This window comes from Alternaria ethzedia (genome assembly GCF_023757985.1).
Source record: "Alternaria ethzedia strain BMP 0044 chromosome Unknown scaffold_43, whole genome shotgun sequence".
Classification (NCBI taxonomy): Eukaryota; Fungi; Ascomycota; class Dothideomycetes; order Pleosporales; family Pleosporaceae; genus Alternaria; species Alternaria ethzedia.
In genome coordinates this window covers 140,563-168,292 of record NW_026056236.1, presented here as the reverse complement: position 1 = coordinate 168,292, position 27,730 = coordinate 140,563, and the positions used below count along the sequence as shown (strand labels likewise).

At 50.8% G+C, this 27,730-nt stretch overlaps 4 protein-coding genes across 4 annotated transcripts; 3 read left to right on the top strand and 1 right to left on the bottom strand.

Moving 5' to 3' along the window:
- Positions 1 to 230: 230 nt before the first annotated feature.
- Positions 231 to 4,219, top strand: SEC31 (protein transport protein S31; the record flags this gene model as incomplete). Its single annotated transcript, XM_049381717.1, has 5 exons — positions 231 to 439; positions 494 to 613; positions 666 to 3,751; positions 3,808 to 4,106; positions 4,175 to 4,219. 5 exons carry the CDS (start codon positions 231 to 233, stop codon positions 4,217 to 4,219), a joined length of 3,759 nt encoding a protein of 1,252 aa, XP_049228576.1.
- A 2,323-nt stretch (positions 4,220 to 6,542) lies between these two features.
- MUS18 (UV-damage endonuclease) lies at positions 6,543 to 8,894 on the top strand (the record flags this gene model as incomplete). The annotated part of the gene is made up of 2 exons (XM_049381716.1): positions 6,543 to 7,199; positions 7,251 to 8,894. 2 exons carry the CDS (start codon positions 6,543 to 6,545, stop codon positions 8,892 to 8,894), a joined length of 2,301 nt encoding a protein of 766 aa, XP_049228575.1.
- Positions 8,895 to 17,078: 8,184 nt separating this feature from the next.
- On the bottom strand, positions 17,079 to 19,319 carry J4E87_010141 (uncharacterized protein; the record flags this gene model as incomplete). Its single annotated transcript, XM_049381715.1, has 1 exon — positions 17,079 to 19,319. One exon carries the CDS (start codon positions 19,317 to 19,319, stop codon positions 17,079 to 17,081), a length of 2,241 nt encoding a protein of 746 aa, XP_049228574.1.
- A 3,715-nt stretch (positions 19,320 to 23,034) lies between these two features.
- J4E87_010140 (uncharacterized protein) lies at positions 23,035 to 24,271 on the top strand (the record flags this gene model as incomplete). The annotated part of the gene is made up of 2 exons (XM_049381714.1): positions 23,035 to 23,292; positions 23,342 to 24,271. The coding sequence occupies 2 exons, from the start codon at positions 23,035 to 23,037 to the stop codon at positions 24,269 to 24,271; spliced, it is 1,188 nt and encodes a 395-aa protein (XP_049228573.1).
- Between the last annotated feature and the right edge of the window lie 3,459 nt (positions 24,272 to 27,730).

Genomic DNA, 27,730 nt, shown 5'->3' with positions numbered 1-27,730 from the left:
CTGGCGCGCCCGCCATGGACCAGGGAAGGACAGGTGGATGGTCCATGGTGAAGCACGTCGTTGCCTCAACACCCAGTCCGCGCTCAAGACACATTGCGGACGCTCTTTAACACCACATAACCCTCCCGTCGCCCTCTACAAAACCCGCTCCCTTGTCCATCATTTTGTTCGTGCCGTATTCCCCAATTCGCTAATCTGACACCGCGGCGCCATCACCGCCCAACACCGTCATGGTCCGCCTACGAGAAATCCCCCGGACCGCCTGTTTCGCCTGGTCGCCAGGTCCGACGCAGCCCCTGATTGCTACTGGAACCAAGGCTGGGGCTGTAGATGCCGACTTTTCAAATGAAACACAATTAGAGCTCTGGGAGCTCAAGTTGGACGACAGTGAGCAGGGCGTCGAACTCAAGCCCGTTGCTACTGTGAGCGTAGAGTCGAGGTACTAGAGGATATTCCTAAGCCATTGGGACCAAAGAACTAAACGACATGCCAGGTTCAACGACATTGCGTGGAGTCAACCCAGCGAACAGTACCCGCGGGGCATAATAGCGGGCGCACTCGACAGCGGGGCACTCGTGCTATGGGACGCTGAGAAGCTGCAGGCAGGCGAAGGGTCAGAGCGCATGGACAGCTGCATGCAACCACAGAGTGCTGACGTTATGCAGCGACGATGCGGAAATTGACCAGATCGACAAGCACACCGGCCCCATCCAGGCGATACAGTTCAACCCCTTCCGATCCAACATCCTCGCCTCGGCCGGTGCCAAGGGCGAACTCTACGTCCACGACCTCGCCGACGACTCCAAGTCCTTCCGCCTCGGCAAGGCTGGAGCGAACCCCGACGAATACACTACACTGGACTGGAATAAGAAGGTTGCGCATATCCTGGCCACCGGCAGCAGCGGCGGCTTCGTCACCGTCTGGGACGTCAAGCTCAAGAAGGAGAACCTCACATTAAACCACTATGGACGGAAAACAGTCAGCGCGGTTTCCTGGGACCCCAATGTGCCCACGAGACTAGTCACCGCTATACCGACCGACCAGAACCCGCTCGTGCTGGTGTGGGACCTACGCAACACCAATGCGCCAGAGAAGACGCTGCAGGCACACGACCAGGGCGTGCTGTCGCTTTCGTGGTGTGTTCAAGACAGCGACCTTTTGTTGTCTTGCGGCAAGGACAACAGGACGATTGCGTGGAACCCGCACACCGGCGAGCAACTGGGCGAATTCCCAGTCGTGACAAACTGGACCTTCCAGACCAGATTCAACCCTTCGAACCCGAACCTCCTCGCGACCGCATCCTTCGACGGCAAGATCGCAGTTCAAACACTACAAAACACTGGGGCTGGCGCGGACCAGAACAAGGCCGCGACGGAGGCGCCTGCAGGCGAGGACTTCTTCGCTCAGACTCACGCAGAACCTCAGGGCGCATCTTTCTCTCTGAAGACACCCCCGAAGTGGCTGAAGAGGAGAGCAGGTGTGGCTTTTGGCTTTGGTGGAAAGCTGGTGCGATTCGGCATCGTCGATAACAAATCCAAGATTTCTATCTCCACATTTGCTGTAGACTCGGACGTCAGCGCGGCAAGCGAAGAGTTCGACAAGGCTCTAGATAAGGGCGACATTACCGCAATCTGCGAGTCGAAGATTGCCAAGGCAGCCAATGAGGAAGAGAAGGCCGACTGGACGGTAATTGAGACCCTCACGTCGGAGAACCCGCGAAGCAAGCTTGTCGAGTACCTAGGCTTCTCTGACAAGGATGAAGAGCCAGAAGAAGAGAAGAAGGAGGAGAAGACAAACGGCGATGCAGACGAGGGGTCCTCGTTCTTCGACAATGCGACAGACGAGGGCAACTTCTTGTCCGATCTCGCGGCTTCCAAGGGCGCGAAGACCAACAACCCCTTCCAGATCTACACTGGTTCCGAGTCGGAAGCTGACACCAAGATCACCCGCAACCTCATGCTTGGTGACTTCAACGCGGCGTTGGACGTGTGCCTAAAGGAGAACCGACTGTCAGATGCTTTCATGATTGCCATTTGCGGTGGGGAGAAATGCATCGCCAAGGCACAGGCTGCATACTTCAAGAGACAGTCTGACGCACCCAACTACCTGCGCTTGCTTGCGTCAGTGGTCGGAAAGAATCTATGGGACTTCGTATACAACGCTGACCTCAAGGACTGGAAGGAAGTCATGGCCACCATCTGCACATTTGCCGACCAGGCCGACTTCCCCGACCTTTGCGAGGCTCTCGGAGACCGTCTCGAGGAAGCCATCTCTGAAGAGGAAGGAACGTACCGAAAAGATGCGTCTTTCTGCTACTTGGCTGGTTCCAAGCTCGAGAAGGTCGTTGTCAACTGGGCACAGGAGCTCCAAGAAAGCGAGAAGGCGGGCATTGAGCAAACCGACGGTGACAACAGTTTCTCTATCCACGCACGATCACTACAGGAGTTCATCGAGAAGGTCACGGTATTCCGAAAGGTCACCAACTTCAAGGATGCCGAACAGCAGAAGGAGGACGACTGGAAACTCGAGCCTTTGTATGCAAAGTACGTTGAATACGCTGACATTGCATCTGCCCACGGTCAGCTCGCAATTGCGGAGAAGTATCTGGATCTCCTGCCTCAAAAGTATCCAGCGGCAGACGTTGCCAGGAACCGGGTCAAGCAAGCCACCAGGAAGGTTGCAGCTCAGCCAGCGGCAGCACAAAAACAGGCCCAGTCAACCACTGCTGGTCGTCGTCAAGTTGTGGTCCCGTCGTATGGACAGCCTGCACAAGCAACACCGGCACCGCCCCAGCAGACGCCCTACGCTCCGGTCAACCCTATGCAAACGCAACCAAGAGCGTCACCTTATGCTCCAGTCAACCCACTATCCTCGCAAGCCCAGCCCACTGGACCGTCAACATTCACACCAGCAGCAGCACCCGGCAACTCGTACACACCGGTTGGTTATCAGCCATCTCAGCCTCAGGGCTATGGTTACAACGCAGCGCCCCAACAAGGAATCGCACCTCCGCCACGCAACTTCTCAAACTCGCCATCAATCGTGCCAGCAGCCAACAGAGGCAGTATTCCTGCCTGGAACGACACACCAGACTTCGGTCCCCCCAAGCCAGCTTCGCGTCGCGGCACTCCTATGAACACTGTAGCTTCTCCGTTCCCGAACCAGCAGCAGCCCCTCGCAGGTCCACCTCAAGGTCCATTCTCTCCAGGAGCAAGGTCGACACCTCCACCTCCTCCAAAGGGTCCTCCTCAAGGCCCTCCCCGGATGACTTCTCCTCCGTCTGGACCCCCAACTGGTGCTCCGAACCCATACGCACCAGCGCCAGCGTCAAACAACTATGCCGCTCCGCCTGCTGGCTTTGCACCTCCACAGCAGGCACCAGTACAGCGTGGAGCATCGCCATACCAACCACCAACTGCTGCCGCTCCGCCATCGAACCGCTACGCTCCTGCTCCAGGCTCACAACCATCGGCTCCCCCTGGACCAATGGGCGGAATGCCACCGCCACGGAACATTGCGCCTCCTCCTGGCCAGTTCACACCCGTAGGATCAGCATACGCACCGTCGCCTGTGCAGCAAATGCCACCTGCAGCCGCAGCACCGCCACCAAGGGGCCCGCCTCAAGGACCTCCGCGTGCAGGACCTCCACCAGGTGGTCCTCCAGGCGGTCCTCAGGGCGGACCACCAAGGCCCGATTCCCGACCTGGCACCGGACAATCGCAAGCGGCAGCGCAAGCAGCGCCCAAGTACCGTAAGTACTCCCCAAACCACACACAAGAATCATCTCAATCTAACCCCTGCAACTAGCTCCCGGCGACCGATCCCACATCCCCGACGCCTCGCGCCCCATCTACGAGATCCTCGACGCAGACCTCCAACGCGTCAAAGCCAAGGCACCAGCTCAATACAAACAGCACGTTGCTGACACGGAGAAGCGCCTCAATATCCTATTTGACCATCTCAATAACGAGGACCTGCTCAAGCCTGATACTATCCAGCAGATGAATGAATTGGCCGCCCAGATTCAGGCTAAGCAGTATGATGCTGCGGTTGCGATTTTCTCGGATCTCATGACGAATAAGACGGATGAGGGGAGTAATTGGATGGTAAGTTTATATGAGATTTGTACTCTGTGATTTGATGAGGATGGAGTGCTAATTTTTTGGTTGTGTAGGTTGGTGTCAAGCGGTTGATTCAGTTTAGCAAGTCGACTGCTTAGGGGGCTGGTACTGCGAAGGCTACTGCGACTGCGGCTGCGCTGGCTGGTGGTGCTGATGATGGGTATGTCTATGTGGAAAAGGTGTATAAGTAAAGGGTTGGAAGGAGGGGGGTAGATCGAGATTAGCTGGCAATGAAGATGGGTTTTTCAAAATGTATTTAGCGCTATGCATTTGTTAGAGAATCAAGACAGCTGAATAATTCGTGTGATGGTGATGGTGTATGGTTTTGTACTACTGTGTATTGTGATTCCCCTGCCGAGGATATGTTGCACACTCTTATTTTACGACCTTTTTGAAATTGGTAGAGGGCTATACCAGACTTGGCCGCCTTTTTAGGATACCACTAGTTCATATATTCATCTTAGTGTACTGTGTGCCATGTGCAGAGGCATGAGGGTTGACATGTCTTCTTTGCTTACGCGGTGAATACTTCTCTGTACTTTGCGTCCCGTGTGTCTTGTCCAATTTACAAAATACCGACCACATGCTTCCCAAAGACACAATAACAAACCCTAAAGCCGGATCAACACTCTAAGAAGTGTACGCTATCAATTTCAAATTACGTGCCGGAGTGAACAAGGCATACCTGCTCGACCAAGTGGCAATTGTAAACTTTGGTACAGAGCGAAAGTATGCGAATTCACGAACCGAAGTACGTGCGCTCGTTCTTAAAAGCACAATGTGGTCACAATGTGAGTGTAGCAACACCCTTCTTTGCCGTCAAACTACCCTAACTAACACCCACAACAGCGACTAGACGAAGAATCACCTACAAGCCAGAACAGCATCACCTTCCCAACAAGAGACACCGTACACCTTATCAACACCACACCACCACACAAGAAAACTTTGCAAGTGCGTCCCGACACAAAAACCTACGACTTGCCTTATTTCTCCGCAGTCGAACGAACTACCTCCAGGGCTAAATATCGTACCCTAGGTATCTACAACGTCAGCGACAACGATAATGGTTTTTAAAAGCTTTATATGGCTGTGGATAGCAGTATGCGTCTTCTTCTTCATGCACATGTAGTTGCTGATGTGGGTTAATGGAAAGGGAATGCCGGGGTGGTTGAGGGGGTAAAGGGGATAAAGGGGATTAGGGAAGTGGAGGGGAAGGGGTTGGTGGAAGGGAGAAGGGAAGGGATGAGGATGAAGACGAGGGAGCCCGAGAGGGGTGGGAGGTAGACAGGAAGGCAAAGAACAAAGTAGAGAGAAACAGAATCCGTATAAGAACCGTGGGAGGTGCTGTAGCGCCAAGTTTGGAGAGAAGGTGATGGCCATGTTGATTCAGAGGATGCTCTGATGTTTTCAGTGTTGCTGTGTCTTGGTTTTTGTGTGGAAGTAGGAGACAGAAGAGGCCTGGCAAACAGGTAGTGTCTAGTATCACGACGAAGGTGTGAACTTGGTATTATGGTTTGAAGAGAAGAAGAAAAAGGTCGTTGGAGATGGTCCGGTATGGTTGTTTAGCGATGGCTTGGTTTGCAGGACTGCATACGGAGTCACTTTAACATTAAGTCGACATAAATGGTATTATTACCTACTTTTATGAACGCACTAGGATGCAGAACAAAAAGTAATCAAGGCTATATTGAAGTCTTTTCAGAGACGGCTGTCTGCTCCGTTCCTTTGGATAGTCTTGCGGTATCGTGACAAAGTGATCTGTTTTTCTCGCTTTTCGTGAAAAGTCTCTGTTACCAAGCTAGTACTTTCAGTTACTATCGTGAAAGATTGATCTAAATGCGCCGATGACGATCGAACCCCTTGGATCGCGATACATTCAGGCCATCAGTGGACCGTGTGTTTCAGTGGATCTTTGCACAAATGACGATTGTGCAGATACATTGTGCATAGCATGCCATCCCGCTACAAGCATGGCCAAACATCACAATCACGATGGCCTGTTGAATTGTCAGTTACGTAGCGATAGCCTTCTTGATGAACTCGACCAATGCAATTGTGCTCGTGATGGGATTGTTGAATGCGAAAGATGGGATCTGGCATGAGATCGGGCGGGTTCGCTAATCGTAGCCGATCGGGTCTGAGCCGATCTCAGACAACACCAGCGTCATACTATCAAACCTCAATGTAATGACGTAGTCGCGAGCTCGACGCGTTAGCCACCCAACATGGCAATAGAAGCACGGTTCGCGGGTTTCAGCCTCCTTTCAATAAACTTGCTGTTCCTCTGCAGCGGCATCACCTGAGTCCGGACACATGCTACGTTCCCTTCACAGCATCTGCTCTCGTGTCGCATTCCATCCACCACTCCGAGCGACGGCAACTTTTCAGAGATCGCGCGTGATCTCCTATCTTCCAACCATGCCCCCTAAGCGGAAGAGATCTGCTGTAGCAGCTGCGGTGTCTCCCACCGAAGAGGCGCCCCCAATGGACCGATCACAGATGCGCCGAACAGACGTGCCTTTGCCGTCAAACGTCACGAAGCCTCCTCGTCGCCAAACGACGCGTGGGGGAAAGGCTGAAAAGACCGACCCTAATCTCAACCCTGACATCCTCGATGGAGTCACTGCATTACGCGCATCGCCTGACGGACACGAAAGCGCCGCGCATGATGCTGTGCTGGAATCTGCCGTCAGCAACGGTACTGCGAATGAGGCGAATACTGCATCAGGTGCGCCTGCGAAGAAGAAGGCGCCCTCAGCACCTGCCACAAACGGCGATGCGCCCGTAGCGAATGGCGCCGCCCCTGCAGCGAATGCTGCAAAGAACAAGCGAAAGAAGGCCGGCGCCCAGCAAATCAAAGTGGAAGAGGAAGACACCAACAACGGTGCCGTGAATGGCGTAGCTGGGAATGTCACTGCACCTGCAGCCAGCACTGGGGTAGCGGCAGATCCCGACGATGTCGATAACCTCGAGGCTGAGGACGAGGACGAGGCAGAGGTCAAGGAAGCCCTGTCGAGACCCCCACCGGTTAACTCTGAATACCTTCCTCTTCCGTGGAAAGGACGACTTGGCTATGTATGTGTCCTGCAGGTACCTTTTAATCTAAACTAACGAATGTGCATACAGGCCTGTCTCAATACGTACCTCCGCAGTGCTACCCCTCCCGTCTTCAGCTCCAGAACATGCCGCATCGCGAGCATCATCGAACATCGCCATCCCCTGAAAGACCCCTCCCAACCCGAACATGCCACTAAGAATCGCCCCGATAAGGAACAGCCAGCGGATGTCGCGCGGGGCATGAAATACGTTGAAGAGATTGGCCTCGCTAATGCGCGGGATATCATCAAGATGGTGCGCTGGAACGACAGGTACGGCATCAAGTTCATGCGCTTGAGTAGCGAGATATTCCCGTTTGCAAGCCATGACGAGTATGGCTACAAGCTTGAGCCTTTCGCTGCCGAGACGTTGCGTGAAGCAGGCAAAGTGATCGGTGAGCTGGGTCATCGAGTGACTACTCATCCGGGCCAGTTCACACAATTGGGCTCCCCGCGAAAGCAGGTCATCGACAACGCGATGCGTGATCTGGAGTATCATGCTGAGATGCTTTCTCTTCTGAAGCTTCCAGAGCAGCAAGATCGGGATGCTGTCATGATCCTACATCTCGGTGGAGCATATGGCGACAAGCCAGCGGCCATTGAGAGGTTCAAGGAAAACTACGCAAGGCTTCCTCAAGGAGTCAAGAACCGTTTGGTGCTTGAGAACGACGATGTTGTATGGAACATGCATGAGTTGTTGCCTCTATGTGAAGAGCTTAACATCCCATTCGTGCTTGACTATCACCATCATAATATTCTCTTCGACGATACTCAGATCCGTGAAGGTACCAAGGATGTCATGGATTACTATCCCCGTATTCTTGCAACATGGGAGAAGAAAGGGATCACGCCCAAGATGCATTACTCTGAGCAAACACCTCCTGCGATTACTCGCACGAAGCGGAGAAAGCATTCACCCCGCGTCATGACATTCCCTCCCTGCCCTGACACTATGGACTTGATGATCGAGGCAAAGGACAAGGAGCAGGCTGTATTTGAGCTCATGCGAACGTTTAAGCTCCCAGGCTTCGAAACTTTCAACGACATTCTGCCACATACGCGCCAGGATGAGAACAAGCCCTGGAAGCCCAAGCCCAAGAAGGCTGTCAAGAAGAGCAAGAAGAAGAAGACCGACGAGCTTGATGAGCTGGATGCGAAGATTGAAGAGGAAGAGCCAGAGGACGTACCTCCACCCATTGTACCTGACGAGGAGGTAGGCATGGGAGGACCAGAGGGAAGAGTGTACTGGCCACCAGGAATGGAGGACTGGCTCAGACCCCCAAAACGGATCATCAAGAAGAAAGAAGACGGCGCCGCTACGCCAGCGAAGAAGAAGCGCAAGACCGCCGCTGACGCGGCCTCCATAGCAAGTGAAGCCGCTCCACTCGAGGATGTCAAGACGCCCATCAAGACACCAGCCAAGAAGGCCGCACCAGCTAAGCGAGCAGCAGCTTCATCGACCAAGAAGAAGGCAGCAGCAAAGTCCGTGCCAACACCTTCGGCGTCAGACGAAGAGGATGATCAACTTAGTTCACCCCCGCTTAGCGAAGGGACCGAGGACGAGGCTCCTGCTGTGCAGAAGCGAAATGCACGACCTGCCGCAACACGGAAGAAGTCTGGCAGGGCCACGGCCCAAGTCAGCTACAAGGAAGAAGCGGATGAAATGAGCATGTAGACAAGTGTGTAAAACCAGTATCATCGGTAGCCCCAAGGCAGCTAGTAGTAATGTCAATCCAATGTATGAATACGCGAAATTCGGTCCTTCAAACACGAAATAGCGACATCGAAAGCATAATTCACATCATCTCGGTTGTACGAGGTATGTGTCAAGTGTGCTTGTGCTAGAGGAAACAAACCTCCGAAGCCTGCTAGATCCTTCCCTTCCCGCTTCAGGCCGTTGTCCCGCGCCCCTTCCTTCCCGGCCTTGTCCCCCTCTTTCGTTCTCCGAAACCACTTGTCGTTGCTCTGGCCTACTTTGCTTTAATCCAGTCTTCAATGCGGCCTTCCCCACATTATTGACGTAGGAGCCAATGGTACATGTCGTGTTTCTCGCGCTTACCTATCTATTCACCTTCCCAACCTAGCTGGAGTGGCCGGAACGCATGTACTGTACATACGAACATGCGTTCGTTGAGGGGGGAAGACACGAACGCATAAACATGCACTATGTGGACCTTGACATTCGCTAGAGGGGGGAAAAGGAAAGGGAAGCAGATAGGTGCACAGCCCAGCCAGCCACCTCCACGTCGTGATACCCCCTCTCACCACACCACACATTACCCCGATCCAACGGGGAAGATAGTAAACATGTTGTGTAGCAGCGGCTCAGGTGTTCTCGAAGCGGTTATCGAAGCACGGCCCGTTGCTGTGCCGCACCAACCGACGGTTGCCGAGGCATTCCGCATATCTTCTTAGCACCTTCCATTGCATATCCCACGGCCGGATGGGGGTTAAACGACGTATCCGAAGCGAGACAACATGTCAGCACTTGTTGTTTTGCGGGAGAGAGACAGACCAGGCAGAGAGAGAGAGAGGGTGTGGTAGGGGAAGCAGGCACAATCACAGCACAGTGCATGAGATGCGTCGATAGCTTAATCGATAGCGTAGCATGCATGGTGTTATGCATGGATGTGTTGTGAAGAGGTGATCTCTGGTTCTAGGCTAGCTGTTGCTGCTGGCGTGGAGAGGGGAGCTGCAGATTGATGCAGGACCACGTCGGAGGACATGGACTGGAAGAGGGTAGGAGGGAAAGCTGTTAGTGCGAACTCTAGAGGATAGTCTGGATAGTTACTTTGAGGGGTATGGTGGTAGGGGGGTTGATCGTGGTGTGTCTTGGTTTCAGGTACGAGTCGCGTATTAGAAACCTTAGACAGTGTATTATACTTGCAATTTCTCTTATTTATAAAAGTATCTTTTTATTAAAGTTATTAATATTATAAAAGTTATAAGTAGCTTATTTTACTTTATATTATTATAGTACTATAAAGTAAAGTAAATAGTAATTATAAAATAAAATTACTATATATAAATATAAGTTAAAAAGAAAAAAATATAAAAAGTAACTATAGTAAGTATTACTTTTTAAAAATATAATATATATACTATAGCTACTAATATAATTACTATTTTTTATATAAATACTTAGCTTACTTTTAATAGTAAATTACTACTACTTAGTATTTTTTTATAACTTTTAGCTTTTTTAAAAGCTCTTAACCTAGACCTTCTAGTCTAAGTTAGAATAATCTACTTATATACGCCTACTTAATGTAGCTCTTAAGTTTACTAAGACTACGTAGTACCTTAAACGCCTACTATCTTAGATAGCTATTTAGCTAGTACTTTTATAATATATCTATATCTATACCTATACGCCTATCTATACCTATATACCTACTTATATCTATATCTATACGCCTATTTTATATACTACTTTAGATACTATATAATATCTAATTACTTATATATACTATACGTATTATATTATATTATATATATATACTAATATACTAAATATAGCTTTATATTTAGCTACTCTTATAAAAATACTATTACTAGTAATATTATAATACTATTACTATTACTATTATATATAAATACTTTACTATCTATATATAAATACCTATACTAATATAATACTTAACTAATATATTATACTATACGCTTTAGCGCTTAGATACTTAAGTATAATACTAGACTATTTTATATCTTTAGCGCTTTTATAAACTTAGTTTTATAAGCTTTTAAGTTTTTCTTATTACCTACTTTATAAGCTAATAACTTTAGTAGCTTACTCTACTCTACTATAAACGCTTTCTTTATACTATTTATATTATTTATCTTTTATAAGTTTATACTATATAGCTATATATACTCTATATATCTACTTAATTCTTTATATTCTTAAAGAGATATATAAATAACCTAAGTCTTAGTACTAGCTCTAGTAATAAAGCCTTATTCTTCTTATTTTTTTTACTAATATTAGCTATTTTTCTATATACTACTATCTTTGCGTTTAGAGACTTAAAGTCTACCTTTTTTATAATTCTATTTAAGTATACTTTTAATACTACCTATTATTAGCTACTATATATATATATATATACTATAGAATACTTACTAGTTATAACTAGTTCTAGAATAGAAAAAGGTATTATAAATACTTCTCTTAAATTAAAGTTCTTATAAATACGCTATATACTTCTTTACTACTACTCTCTTATAACTAGACTACTCTCTTAGCTCTTACTCTTTAAGCTTTTTTTCTATCTTTAGCTCTTTAGCTACTACGCTCTAATAATATATATAACTTAAATTAACTTAGAATTTCTACTATATTCTAGCTATCTAAATTACACTTACTACTTTTATACTTTCTATTCTATTTATAGCTACTATAATTATACTTATAACTCTTTTCTTAGCTTTTTTAAAGTTTACTATTATAATAAAAAAGATAGTAAGATTATAAGCTATTTATTACTAACTTATTATTATTTTTAAAAGTAGTACTTTTTTTAAAGCTTAGCTATATACTAAATAGTTATATAATACTTAAAAGTATAGTTTTATTTTTAATAAGTATTAAAGTATATAAATATATACGCTAAAAATACTAATATAAATATAAATATAGCTAATATTTATAAATATAAACTAAGTAGCTAAAAACTTCTTAATTACTAAGAAAGTAGTAGTATTAAATTTTATTTAGTAACTTTAACTACTTAGTATTTAGCTTACTTAAGTAAAGTAAAATATTCTAAATAGTTAGTTTATAAATATAAACTAAAAAGTGTAAATATTAGCTATTTTAGTAAGTTATAAAATTATTATAAAAAATAAAAATAAAAATATATAAAAGAAGTATTATAGTAATAGCTAAGTAGCTATTATAAGTATTAAGTTATTTAGTTAATTATTTAGATTATTTAGGTTGTCTAGTGCTAGTATATTAAATGTAAAGTTAGAAACCTTAGAAGTGTAGGATAGGTTATTCATGCGTTGTAGTTGAGAGAAGAAAGGGTCTACCAAGACCGTTATCTGTGGATATTTCGAGAAGCCGTTGAGATGTATGGGTTCTTTGATCTGACGTGTGTATCCATTTCCCTCCTTCGCTCCACTACGATAAAGTTCCAACGTACGATCTCTGGTCTGTTGAATTCCCACCAATGGTACTTCGCAACTGGGTCGGTCGATTTACAAACTGATTTCCCCTAGAGCGTCGCTTGGTTTGTCAACACCAGATGCCAGCTGGGATCTAGAAGACCCCCCCTTCTAGTGTCCGTCGATCAACGATGAACAGCCATGACTCGAATCTAGGCCGTGTCTATTGTCTCTCTCTTGCCCTGCTGCCAATCAACCCCCAGTCACCTGGTTGCTATCCGCAATCGGTTAACTTCCCGCGGCTACATATCTGCAGGTCTATCTGCACAGCCTTGCACAGATTGAGGTCCATGCCCGTACCATGTCCATGGACTCTTGAATCGAACATTCGGTGCGCTAGTTGATTTATTTTTGCATTGACGATGTGATATATCATGGGTCGAGTGATAGTTACGAGGGGCCGGTAGCCTATCCCAAGTCGTGGCTGAGGGTGGGCAGGGGATTTGGATGTTTTGCTCGGCTGCCGTGCGGAATAGCATTGCGCCGGTGGCCCGTCTTGAGGCCGTACCGCCGTGGCTGGAATTGAGGGACCATGTGGAGAATCTGTTTCTGGATATTTGGTCAGCAGCAGGCGGTGTGGCGTGCTTGTTTGTTGAATTGCAGTGAGCGAATGATGTTTTTGGCGGTTAAGGCGCCGCAAGCAAAGACGATTGTTTCCCGAGGAAGAACGTCTGAACGGTTCGTGTCAGTAGATCATAGCCGTTGTAGAATAACCGAGCCGTCTGAACAAACTCGCGTCGAGACATGATCTTCGGCACTACACACAGTGTATCCGCGGCTTCTAAATTCGCATGGCCATCTTCAACTTATTGCCTTATCACCAACGAACTTGAAAACATGTCGTATATGACGCGGTGTCGTTGCGCTCAGACCTACAGGATCCACATGCGATAAGAACACGAAGACTGTGCTGTGCTGGACATGGAGAAAATGGAGAAAGGCCGAGCTTGTGAATATCTACGCGAGGGGCCTGAGCTCAGCAGAGAGAAAAAATCATCAAGCGCCTCGGTGTCCGTGCAAGATACGCACAGAGGAGTTCAGAGGATCCTTTCGGCATCCTGATGCACGGTTGCAGTGGAGAGTGCATAGGCTATGCGGTCCGGCAGTCTTGAATCTCGATGACAGGTGCTATGATGTAGGAGGCTGACAGAATGTGGTTGTACAGGACGATGATGAAGAATACCAAGACGATCATCATAAGGAATTCGAAGACAATTAAGAGCAGGAATCGTTGCGATGTACTGACAATCGTGGTTTTCGTGCTCTGGAAAGACGGCATTACACCTTGAGACAGGTCTGTGCTCGTTGGCGTATCTACCATGACGTTATGGCCGTTGGACGACGGTAGAGATTCACGATGGTCGTTTTGCCCAGGAGCCGGTGCGCAGCTATCGCCAGTAGGGTCTGTGAGGCTTCATTCTCCGAGTGACGTGCGTGTTCGTGGGGTTGAGCGGGCGTCAGACCCGATGAAAAACCATGATGAAGGCGAGATGGGCGTGACAGTCGGAAGCTCCGGCTTTCACGACGCGCAACAGCACATGTTTTGTTCTTGTAGCTTTTCGGACTCTTCTTTACACATATGTTTCAAGATGAACGTTATTACCAAGAAACTACTGCAGCACCGATGTAACCAGAATACAGAAGGCGTACGTGTTGCTCAAGCCGGCAGCGAAACGGAAGTCGCGGCTTAAGGAACCACGTCAAGAGCCTCTATCGCGCCTTCACGATATCTGCTTTTTCCTTCAGCCACAACGTCACCATTCCAAACATCTCAGGCCAATCACTCTCGTCCGGCTCTCCATGGCTAACTCAGCAATCGCATGCGACGCACACACATCCACTACACATCTCACCAGCCGTTTCGGCCCTTTGGTGATCGAGTGCAGTGGCCCGCCCCGCGATCACCACCATCGTGCGCCTCACGCCCGCTACCCTTCGCACGCAGCCCAACGCAAGGCCAACCGCACCCCCATCACGGAGCCTCCAGCACCGTATCCAGTGGAGACAAGCAGCAGACAAAGCGCTTCTCTCCACAAACTACCGGCTATGCTACTCCGCAAAAACTAGTTGTGGTTGTTACGTACAAAGATTGTTTCCCCAGATTTATCACATGCAAGACATAACCGTCGAGCGTCTGTCAGACAAACTCAAGCTCTAAGCCGCGCGCCCAGCGCAACCGTCTTTGTAGATAATAGCCGATGGCCGCATTAGGCATTACGCCCGGCTCGAGTAAGGGGGGGAACTTGCAACTTGTAGTGCAAGTGCAAGCGCCCGAGAGGCGTTCTTTTTCGTGGAGGTGTGACGAGACGAGCGGTTCCTGCGTATCCGACATAGTCACCACACCAAACCAACGCAACGCGTCTGGCGTCGTGCTTGCGCGTCATCTCGTCTTGGTAGTTTTCTTAAACCCGTGCGCTGGTTGCTGCGATACTTGGGTTGCTAACAATAGCCATGGCCATTGCGACAATAGCGACAGGCTGTCGGTAATTCCGAACGAGATTTGTCAAGGTTACCTATATCCCAGGGAAGGGAACTGATAAACCACGTTAATAGAGACCGACTATGCCCGAAATGCGTCGGCGGAGTGAAGATCTCGAGTCACGTTCTGCTGCGCAATTGGATTCCATAGCGTCGGGAAACTTGTTACTTCGAAATCCGCGAGTAGTTCCTAGCGCTGCTGATGATGGGGCTGGCTTTCATGCTACAGTACACTTTTGTTCGCCTTGGCTTGTTCGGCTCAGCTTACTTGCTGCCTCTTCACCACCGTACTATAATAGTCACGTACCTGTCCGAGGAGCGAAAGATGGAGATGCACGCACGGAGATTGGAGGGGGTAGCGCAGGTAATGCGACACCAAAGAGTCGCTGGGGAATATCGAGGGGTAACGTTAGTACGGAGAGAGGGGCAGTTAGTGAGAAAGCGTGGGGTAATGGGAAAGCGGTTGAATTCGTAGTTATCGAAATGCCCCGTTACGGGCTGCGCATGAATTACATGTCCGAAAGTATACAGTTTCGAGGCGTCCAACAACGGGCTTCTCTCCGCCTTCGTGTCGTTGTACTTCCCCCCCTCTCGGATAGCAACTGCGGCTTTCTGAAATTGGACTATACTCTGGTCCCCGCAATGCGAGAAGCAATGCGCCGACGTCGTTTCTGTGTTGCGATGCACGGGGATGACGTGTGTGACTTGAAGGCGCGTGAATAGACTTGTCTGCTGGTATGATGTGGTTTGAACAAAGGAATTAAGATGGTGTATGTACGTACATGAGCTGAGCCATAATCCCACGTTGTACCTGGCAGAAAATCACTGCAGATCGCCGTTCGGATGTCCATCGCAGCACAATAGACAGGGCAAGCTGAGCCGGAGCGAGCGAGCCTACCATCCACACGCGGGTACGTACCATCACCACGAGCAGCGCATCGGCATCGCCATACTACATGTCAATCCGCCTCTCTAAAAGCCATGATTCTTTATTCTCCCATCCAAAGAGGCCAGTCGTAATGTTTCGTTGCCGGTCAACCCGGCATCTCCGAAACCTCGATTCCTTTTGCCCCGTGCCGCCGCACTGCCACTGCTGCCAACGCTGTCTGCCGTTCCGGTTCGTCAGCACTCTAATCCGCCATAACCGCCTCTTGCGCGCCACGGCCGTTCGCCATCGCCGTGAAACCTTGAACCCTCCTGCGAACCCTGACCCTGCGCAAATGTCCTGTTGCGCAAGGTAGCGCTGTCTTGTAATTATGGTGTCAGTGTGTCAGTTGTTACCACCGTTACAGCCTGCAGGTCAAGGCATCAGCTGGTGCAGGCATGTGAGATGCACATCCTTTTGAGTAATCATGTTATTGTTGTTGTTTGACTGGTCGCTGTCGTACACCCTACCAAACTTTCTACAATGACGATGTTGATCTTTTTTGGGGGGTGACATGTGGTTTGATTTTGCTTTCCGACGCCCGTCTCACGCCCGTCTCCTGTCAGATGCTTGTTGTGCATGTGGACGGCGCCCGGCAATCTACGCAGGGTTGAAAGGACCGACATGTCCAAAGTCAGCAAGTTGTACGATTTGCTGACCGGCGCCGAACCGGTGAGCCTCGTCCGAATGATGGCCTGAGGACATCTTTTTTTTCCTTTCGTTTTTTTCGTGTAACCGCACTTGTAATCCGTTGTAGTGGTAGAACTCCGGCTCGTGCAGCCTTGCATGGGATAAGCGTTGGGATGCATGTGCGAGACCGAGAGTACGATGTCTGTGCAGAGCCCGATCTGGCTGAGGTTGCGCAATCTTGTAAAGATAGGAAAATCGGATGAAAGCCTTCCAGGCTGCCCAGGTGGTAGAACGGATCACGTGTCTATTGTTAGGTATGGAGGGAAGGAGCGAGTGGACGTGGGGGTTGAGCAGAAGAACGCTTTTCATTTCATTTACTGCGTGCTGTTGTTCACAAAACTTCATATCGTTGCAGGGTATGCCGCATAAACTGTCGCTACAAAGATATACAGAAAATGATGCCGCGACCGAAACCTTGTTTCCCAGGGTCGCTTTTCCCAACCGACCCAATCATGCCAGAATCCCATGAAATGTCGTAAAACCTGTTCATGCACGTTTTTCCTCGTTGGTAATGAGCTCCGTATGTGTGTATGTGCTCAACCTCGTATGTATGTGTGTGTGTTTGTGTGTAGCTTGTGTCCAGCAAAAGCGTCGTAATCAAAGCACAATGTACTCCCCGTCCACGCGATCCATGGCTCTCCTCCATCGGAACGGATGTTGCATGTTGCTGAAAGGTCCGTTCTGCCTCGGTACATGCACATCGCCGTCTGACCATTCGTCATCTTCGCGCCATACGCGTTCAAGCACTTCTAGACCGCTCAGGTTGTTGAAGAACCCGCTCTCGCGTTGAATCTCTACACACCGTTGTCGTACCACAGCGCGGTGTTCCGGATCAACGCACTCCGTGCCGATAATGAACAATGGCCAGAGTAGGAATTTGTTGACACAGCTGGTGATGCCGATCTGGGATATGTGGTAAAGACCCTGTGATACAAGATTCTGGAAATTCAGAGTCGAGGCGGGGAGAGTCGGCTGTGCTAGGCGTTCGGTGTAGAGAAGCGCTGCATAGCGGAAACTCTCGCTGATGTGGAGAAGCGCAGCCTGTTCTGGCGACATGGCGAGCATGGAAGACGTTGCCTCGCAAGATGTGGAGTGCATGTCGCCAGGTGACGGGAACTCCCATTCTTGGAGCCGAATGCGCAGATCGTTCCACTCGCTCCAGAACTCAGAGCGGGGATCATCGCGTGCAGATGTGAAGGGGTCGACGTGCTCGGCAATTGGCGTTCCCCAGCCATTGCCATCCATATTATCGAAGCTGAAAGAGTAAAAGTCTTTGACTTTCTTGGGGCGGGGAGAGGATGTAGGCGTGTCATCGTTGTCGCGTACCGGTCGGTTCTGACTAAGCAGGTTCAGTCGTCCAAGGCGTGCAATGAGTTTAAACAGCCTGCCTTCGCAACCAGAATGGTGTTCCATTGCACCCAAATTGGCACTCAAATTCATCATGTCGAGCGAATCGCCGCGCACTTCGATTTCTCGGTCATTGACTGCAGCAGTCATAACGTCGAACCAAGTGAAGAAAGTCTCGATCCAACCAACAAACTCGGACCGAATTGTCCTGTCGCGAAGACTAAGCAGTTTCTGCACGCCAGCAAGCTGGGTCTTGAACTTCGTAAAGCCGGAATCGCAGACATGGAAGAGACAAAGAATCAGAAGCGTGGCGAGTACGGAGTCGTCCTGCGAACCATCGTAGTCGACAAGCTTCTTGTTGAGGAGGGCAATAGAGTTAGCCTTGTAATGCTTCTCTTCGTCGGTTGCCTCGCCATGCATCTCGCGTAGCTCTCGCGTCGTCATTTGTGAGTAGGCATGATCTGGTATGAGGCGTGTGTCGTGCAGTACACTCAACCGTCGTCCCTCAATACCTCCGCGCATGCGCATGTTGTTGGTAGCGAGAGCACCGATGGCGTTCTGCAACTCCTCGTTGCGCATGGCCAGATGTATGATGTGCATCCGGTAAGGGTTCGTATGGCTATCAAAAGCCACCAGCACCGGGCATATAAATTTGTCGTAGTAGTCCAGAAGGGATAGCATCCGCGGGGAAAGGGGCGAAGCGATGGTAAGGCTCTGAGGAATAGAAGTGGTGAGCGACAGTACGTCTTGAGACAGGGGGCCAGAGCCATAGGAAGACATACCCTCCGACGGGAGAAAGGAGAAACCTGGCTGGAATCCGTTGAAACTCGAGCTCATCTCCCCCTCAACAAAAACATCCTGAAACACAACAGGGCCCATAGGTTGCGAAGCTGCGCTCACTTCGGGATAGTCGTGTATACTCTGATCTGAGCTTACGCTGGAGCTCATGTCGTCACCAGTAGGTAATGAGCGAGGCGCCTCATGGATGAAGTAGTGGTCCAAAGAGCCCATCGGCGCCTGGTCAAATGGCTGGTAGCGTGGTATTGACGGGTCTGCAAACGGAAACTCATCGACGGGTGTGTTTGGGAACTCGCTCGGTGATGGGAAGTCGCTATCGCTGTAGGTGCCCAGAGATGCCGAAGATGCCGACATGCCGTTATCTTCGAAAGGCACATGGAGAGTGGTTTGCAGTCTTTGGAGAGGACCCCTGTGAGGCTGGTGATGTCTGAACTTGGTGGCTTGGGGATGTAGGAATTCGAAGTGCTCCCCATGATGTTGCATGGGATAGCCCATAGGAGTAGACGGAGTGGGTATGGGTATTGGGCTGGTCGGACTGAAGTACTGGTATTCCTGGGGCGCAGAGAACATGGGACTTGTAGGACTCCTTGGTGAATGTGCACCAAAGTCGATGCTGGCACGGTTGTTGAAGTTGTGCTGATGTTGGTGGTCACTGGTGGTGGAGGTAGTGCTGGTGGAAGCTATCGAGTTCATCCGTTGGGCTTTTGGCTCCTGTGTGGCAGTTGAAGGAGGCGACTTTGCAATAGGCAAAGACATGCCTCGAAGCTTTCCACGGCTGGCTACTCCCACGCCCCAAGTTAGAGTGGTACGGTATCCGGAGCATTCTTTCCCAATGTCGACGCACGGCCCACAGTATGGGCGGCGTCGATCACACTTGACTTGACGTTTCTTGCAAGCAAAGCAGTCGTCCGTGGCTCCAGTGGCAGGAGCTCTTCTTCTTCGTTTCCTGGGGGCAGCAGCGGCGGTGTTGGTGTTGGTGGCGGTGTTGTCGACTTTCTGGACCTCAGCAGGCTGAGTGGTGTTGGGAGAGACGGCCATGATGGGTGTAATAAAAGAGTTCGTGCTATTGCAGTACTCTACAACGTTGCATCTGCAGGATGTGGATCGTGTATAGTAGGTGTATGAACAGAATAGACAAGAAGACGAGGGGTAATACTCAATGGAGCATAGAAGGTCGGCGTCACGGTGGGTAAGTATTATTTTGGCTCGACGGGTCTGGGTAAAGGAAGCTTGGTCCCCGTCAGATAAGGTCAGGGCCCTAGCTTGCAGGGCTCTGGTTCTGCCAAGATGAAGGATGCAAAATGCCGCGGCATACTCGACGCTAGGATATTAAGAGAAGAGGTGGTCATCTTGAGAGATGTGCATGAAGGATGTGGCCCGCAGCGAGTAGGCCAGGTGCCCGCATGTTCTCGCAGCGGCAGCGAGGCTTTGGCTGTGGCAACCCCTACCACACCCCACACGGTGACGGCGAATTGCAGGGCAGGGCGAGGTAGCGTCGGGTTACATCGTGGAAAAATGGTGGCACCCCGGCAGCAGAGCAGGGTGGATGGCGACAGAGGCCTGCTGCAGGACGGAGAGGGCTGGACGCCACCAAGACTCCACGAATGAGAGGCTGCAGCGCACACGATCTGCTACCGGCCGCTAAGTTCGGAGCAGCTACGAGGCCACAGCCACTGAGAGAGCTTGTGTCGAGGGCTCCGGGGTGAAGGCGTCCAGGGCGTCTTCGGCTCGCGAGGTGCTGCACAGCTGCAGGCGGCCAGCGCTGGCTGCTGCTGATAGCGTCAGGGCCAGCATGGGCAACGTGAGCGCCCGGGCGAATGACCGCACGCAAATGGTCACGGAGCCGACCGAGGCGATCAAGGTGCCGTCGCGAAGACGCATCGAAGCTGTGTAGAAGGGCGCCAGGACAGCCTGGCATGGCCGCGCTGAGGTTTGCCAGTGGGAGCAGGCAGCGACAAGCCGCCCGCTGTGAAGCCTCTGCCAAGGCCAGCCCTGGACGAGTACGTAAGGAAACCAAGGTTAAAGAAACGGTCGCTCATTGACAGGACGACAGGCCAACCCCGCAGCCGACACTGATCTGCCGCCAGGCGCAAGGCATAAGACGCAACGGATTGGGATGCGTGATGCAATTTGCGCACCTCTGCACGCGAAGGGCACGTCTGACGGCGCGGATATTGCGATGACATCGAGGACTGAGGACACGGCGGGCCCAGGCGTGGATGATGCAGAGCTGCACGCAATGGCCGGGGTGCCTGGCAGTACCGGACGACTGCCAGCACTGCGCAGCTGTCGTTGCTGCTGGCTGCTGTCGCCTGCTCCGCATGCCTCTTGGCAGAACCGTTCTTGTGGGACCCGCTGTGATAACAGCCATGCGGGCCTGATGAGCGCGCGATATGACCATGGCCATCCGACTGCCACCCCCACGGCGACTGCGACTGCACCCAGTCCGTCGCACTCCCCAAACACCTCATGAGCTCATGAGGTCGCCCTCCGCCCTCCGCCCTCCCTCATCGCATCTCCCAACAGCCTCACCCGTCCGGACTAGGCAGTCCATGATGCCGTGGCTGCGGCCGCCGCACAGGTGCCGAACTCCAGCTAGTCCAGCCGTCACCCACCTTATTCGTGTGCGTGCCATCCGTCGTCGAATGGCGTCTTCACCGATTCACACACGCTAGCCTCATCATACCATTGTGCACGTGAGCGCCAAGTCAGACATGCATCGGAGCCATGCGCTACTTTGGTATGCTGGCTGCGCTCCACCACTCAACGATTTGTCTCAGGTAACAAGCAGCTTCAACCTCCCGTCAGCAGATGGCTTTTGTGTTGCTAGACAAGGTTTCAGTCTCAGACAGGTCGCTAGCCGTCCGTACCTGGGGAAGCAGTTCACCGTCCATGCGCCTGCGCAAATGTGCACACGCGGGGTAGTATGGGGATACGAGCCAGGCCTCGTTTGCCCACTTGGTACGTCTCTCACGAATTCGTCGTGTCAGTCTGCCCTCCTTTGTCCGCAGAAGACCCGCGTATGGTCTCCTGATTCCAGGCCTTGCTATCGCACCGAACAGGACGGAGAGCCTCACGGATGCCGGCAAGAGGCTTAGCTTCTGCCAGGCTAGACAAAATGATAGGACAGTTGCGGCTTCTCACATTCACTCTCAAGCTCCGGGCAATGTCCGACAATCATCCCACTATGATGCATCAAACGTTCAATGCCTGAGGGTCGGAGTTTGTCCGACACGTACGAGTAGAGCAGCTACGCCATGCTGTGGGACATGTCTCGAAGCGAGCGGGCCATGGCTACTCTTTAAAATCCTCATCTCCGCCCTAGCCAATTCTTCCGGCGCCAGGTAGAGTTGTACAAGATCTCCAGGGCTCGCTTCCGGGACCCTCAAATCTACGATGCCCGGCCCGACAGCAGACGTTTCAAAGCCTCTGGCCAGACCGAGGCAGTCTGCATGGAGAAATGCTTCCGTGTTTACATCTTGAAGATCGTCATTTCGCCGGCACTTGGTAGGGAACGACAGAAACGAAGGCGCCCGCAAGCGCTGGATCTTGAACAACCGGCGGCTGCGGTTGGAACAGCGACTAGGGCTCCTCGGACCTCTATTTATGGTCTCCACTTGAACCCTGCGCTAGCAACCAGCACCGTCGATAGGACCCGCTGGGTCTTGGGTATTAGCGTCGATATCGTCTGAACGCATCCGGCTCTTGCACACGCGGACACTGCGCTTTCAAGCGACGCAGAAGAGCGGTCTGATGGTTGCGGTTCGACACAATACTGCGTGCAGATCCGCTAGATACATATCTAGCACGTGAATTGACTATTGGCTGTGGTGGAGAGCGCTTGACAGAGTTTCGGCTCACTAGCTGGAAGCGCCCTAGCTTGCACAGGTAATTTCGACTTCCCACGACGCCATGGAGCTCTCGTGGAGACGAACCTGTGGCCGTCGATGGCGCAATTCAAGTGCACAATCGGAAGTGGGGAGCGAAGGGAGAACTTCCCGAGTATCCCGCCTGCTCGAGAGTCGCGGTCTTTGAGAGACGTTGATGTCAGAGACCGATATCTGGAAGCTTCGTGGTGCAGCGGATGCAGTTAGAGCGTGCCAAGATTTCAGTGAAAGCAGATGTCGTACAGTAACTCCATCTTGCTGGGAGTCGGATGCGATCTGAGATGCCAAGTACTACAACTCGCTTCACGATGCATGAGATGCAATGCTCCACGTTCACGATGCTCGCGTGTGAAATGTCGAAGCTTCTTCCTGGGCAAGGCTGGAGCTCCAAGCTCGGCGGTCCATGCATAACCTGATCCCCGCAAACATCAACCCCACAAACCGTCTGACAGCTATGCACGTCATGTCCTACCTTTGAATACAACGCCGAGTCGCCTACTACATCCAAGCAGACTATCGCCATGACGTCCAAGTTCTTCTGCCTCCGTTCAGCGCGTCTCGCTGCGCGTTACCCGTGCCCGCGACGAACATTTGCTTCAGCCGCCTCTAGCCGCGCAGACCACGTTCGCATTGTGGAAGTTGGGCCACGCGATGGGTTGCAGAATGAGAAGCAGACGATACCGCTGGCGACCAAGATAGAGCTGATTGAGAGACTCGCCAAGACTGGTCTGACTACCATTGAGGCAGGCTCCTTCGTCTCGCCCAAATGGGTACCACAGGTGAGCCACGGCTGTTGAAACTGAGGACATGCGCTGACCACCAAGACAGATGGCCAATTCGGCTGAGATCCTCGAACACGTCCTCTCTCGAACACCCCAATCGCCGCATCCGATCACGTATCAATGGCTCCTCCCGAACGTTAAGGGCTTCGACAACTTCCTCTCCATGTGGCAGTCCAAGTCGCAGCCAGGCCAGGACGCATACCCAACACCTCCACCATCCCCCGGCACGGACAACGGACCAGCCCTAAACACGTCCTCCTCAGACCCCAACGCCATGCCCTCCGCCTCCTCCGGCGCTGAAGCCATGAACGCGAGCCGCGACGCCCAAGCCCCCATCCACGAACTCTCCATCTTCACCGCCGCAACCGAATCCTTCACCCAGAAGAACACAAACTGCTCCATCGCCGAGTCGCTACAACGCTTCGAGCCCATCATGTCAAAAGCAAAGGAAATGGACCTCAAAGTGCGGGCCTACATTTCCGTCGCCCTCGGCTGTCCTTATGAAGGCCCGGATGTCGACCCACACAAGGTAGCAGAACTAGCAGTAAGCTTACTGGAGATGGGCGCAGACGAGATATCAGTCGCAGACACCACGGGTATGGGCACCGCACCGAAGACCCTCGAGCTACTCAAGACGTTGAACGCCGCTGGTGTGAACAAGGATGACCTAGCACTCCACTTCCACGATACATATGGTCAGGCGCTCGTCAACTCCGTCGTTGCTCTCGAACACGGTATTCGTACGTTTGACGCGGCGGTGGGTGGGCTGGGTGGTTGTCCATTCAGTCCTGGTGCGACGGGGAATGTTGCGACGGAGGACTTGGTTCATTGTTTCCACAGTTTGGGTGCGAAGACGGGGGTTGATCTCGAGGGGCTGGCAGAGGTGGGCGAGTGGATATCGAAGGAGTTGGGTCGGGGCAATGATAGTAGGGCGGGTAAGGCGACGTTATCGAGGTTGAGAAAGGCGAGGGCGTAAAGGGGTTGGAAAGGGAGTTTTGTGTTCAAGTTGGACGTCTGATTGAGGATACTTGATTGTCTTGATGCAGACTTACGATAGTGGGCATGCACAGTCATTGCGAGTGGGCTTCTTTAAAGTCTCTGGCGCTTCGGAGAAGCCCCCTCGCAATGACTGTGTAGGCTCACTATCGTGAGTCTGTGTCTGCTCTCTAGGCAACACTTTGCGGTTGTCAAAGGTTCTTCGCTGACGACAATGGTGTAAACACAATTTAAGAGGAACAAGCGGAGACGTTATAAGTCATATCTAAACAAAGGTTCGTACGGCATATTTGCATTTCACAGGTACAGAAGACTGGGGCCTATTTTTTGACTCTAGTGCGCCGTGTTGCGAGAATTCTTGTGGTCATCGAACGCTCCTTCCTCACTTGCACCGCGCTAGTAATGAGGCAACTCCCCAGGGCTATTTATCCGCGCCCACACTTGCCCACCTAACCCATCGCTCATAGATCCTGCTTGAGAACTCCAATACGACCACGCCTACTCGCCACATCACACGCTCTATACCTTTTGAGGCTATACTACCTCTCAACTCTCTCGGTGGTACAGGTCTGAGCTCATGTAGGTGTCGCACCTTCCTCTACTTCTCGTACTAACTGAATGGTAGCAGTAGTCATGGCGGCCAACCTTCCCAGCTTACCGATAGAGCTCCTTCTCAATATCGTATGCTGTGCGGAGACTGGCTCCAGCAGTCGCAAGCTATGCGAAGCGCTTCGTCTTACATGCAAACAGCTCGATAGCAAGATCGTACGGTATTTTGGTATTACCCACTACAAGCGAATCAAACTAGCGTTCAGCGAGACAGGACTCAACCAATTGCTGCGCATCTCAAGGGGACCACTAGCGCACCATGTCGAGTCTGTGACTATCCAAAGTGGCACCGTCCATCCATTCCAAGACGTATGCATACAGAAGGACCCAAATTCACTATTGGACGAGAACATCAGCAACTGGCTAAAGGATGGCGATTGTGCAGAAATTCTCAGGTCTGCTTTGTCCAATCTACCAAATCTTAGTGGGTTTCACATCAGGGAGACTGGCTACAATTTCAGGGTCCGTGAACGGAAGCAACTCGAGCTACTATGGAATTACTGGGCTACAACATTGAGAAATCTGCTGGCAACATCAATTCCTACTATCCGGTCTCTCGAGGAGTTATCCATATGCGCCAACAGCACTATCATGGCAGCTGATCCCTCTCACCTGGGAGACATCATCACATTCACGGATCAACTTGGAAAGCTTCGAATGCTTCACATAGACATGGTACTCGGCAATGGCAAAGGTATGTCCAAGATTGGAGCTCATATAGCCGCTCAACACTGATTGGTCACAGATAATGATGCTGAAGATATTCGCAATCTTTGCAGCCTGATCCGAGCCGCCGCAAGATTGGATGACCTACACATCGGATTTGGAGGTACAAGTCACTGCGACAAAGTCTTCGAATCCATCAATCAGTCCTTGAATCTGCCCGCGCTGCGTCGGCTATCCTTGTCCAATTTGAAAACGACACAGACTCAGCTCGAAGACTGTTTACGCTCCATCAAAGATACTTTGAGGATTCTGTGCTTGGAGGAGGTATGGACCCGTAAGGCCACCTGGCCTGTCGGAATCGTACGTTTTATTAGGAAAGAATTAAATCTGGAAGAGGTCACCATACGACAACTTGATATCGGCTACTTAGGCCTCCACCTCAGCAGGTTCCACCAACTTCGTCCGAGTATCGTGGAAAAGGACTATCGCTATCATCCAGAACTGCATGATGATGGGTGGGCATATGTTGATTGGGAAGACGATGGTTGTGACGAGGTTACCCTCAAGTATGAAGATGGTGATGACATCAAGTACTGGCTCAGAATGATTGAAGAAGACTACAGGTTGAAGACATCTTGGGGTTTTGACGGTGGAAGATGGATGATTAAGGATACTACTGATACTGCTCAGTGTTGAACTTCATGGTTACTCTAGCTTTTCTCAGTCATGAATCAGTCCAAACTGCCGGCAAACGATAGGATTCAAGCATATGGCTCAAATGCCAGGTTGTCAAACGATAAGCGCACCTTCCATGAAAAAGCGCCCCACGAGCTTCCACTTCTGTAGTTTCTTGTAAAGCTTGTCCTTTCCGTTGTTGTTCACAGCGAGGAACGCATAATGGAGTTTCTCGAACTAAAGTCGACGATTATCACTCACATTTTGTTGCGCACACACGTACTGTCAAATATCGATAGTTCACCCGTTTCTAAGACCATCTTCACCTAAGGGTTAGCTAGGATCTGCGCCGCAGTTTGTTGCACACATCATGCCCAACCTCATATCGGGACTTGGATTTGTCGCCAGCCAGTGGAGCTCAGTACCACTAAAAACGAGCATGCGAAATAAAGCCATTCCTCCATGTCCATACATACGGCTTATATAGTTAACAAGTACCTCGGGTTACGTATGATGTTGGTTGCAGGAGGTATGTGTGACTCGTTAAGGTGTCATGGCCGCACCGTGGGATGAAGTGGATAGCAACCATGGTATGGTTTTGCCAGCACAACCACATAATAATAATGTGAGTCAGAGCCGAATAAATATTCTGTTGACCATAAAACTGATCAGATTGTCTTCGATCATCCCACACACTGTACACTTCACCCCAGTCGCACACGACAACACGTACGAGCAACCTGAGCCGTAACCTCCTTTCACAACCCTCTTAGCCTCTTCCAAGAAAATTGCGGCCCATCATACTAGCGCTTGCACAGTGCCAGCAGTCACGATGGCATCTCTCCAAGACATACCTATCGAAAATCTCACTCTTCAGCACAAGGCGCCACGTCTCATCCTCGACGGCCTCCTAGACCGCATGTCACCAATCTCCGCTCTCATAGACCCATTACCCAAAGACCGTGTCTGCGGGTCTCTTGAAATTTTCCCCACAGAAATCCTCCTTCAGATCATCGAAGATCTTACCATCAGAGACACGATGCGATTCCGACGCTGCTGCCGCTTCGCTATGCACCTCGTCGACACCGAATCGCCGCTACGGTACGCTTTAAAGTGGGCGCCAAACACCGTGAAGGGAATGATAGCGATACGGAATACAGCGCACATCACACCGAGGATGTTGTTTCTCACGCTCCGACAGCGACGCTGCTCGTTCAAAAGGAGCAGGAACAAGTGTTGTGGAAGGTTAGCAGAGATAGTCTACCTACCCACATGCACGCGCCTCTGTCTTCGCTGTCTAGAGATAGGCCACATACGGCCCGCGAGTAAAGAGTCGGTAGTCCGCTACGTTGGCGACATAGGCCATGAGAATCTGAGCACTTTGCCCCATTTCCGGGCTTTACCTGTCACGTTGACGAATGGGGTAAACAGATTCTGGATCAAGGCAGAGGAGAAAATGTACGACTGGGAATACGTCGATGAGGTGTGT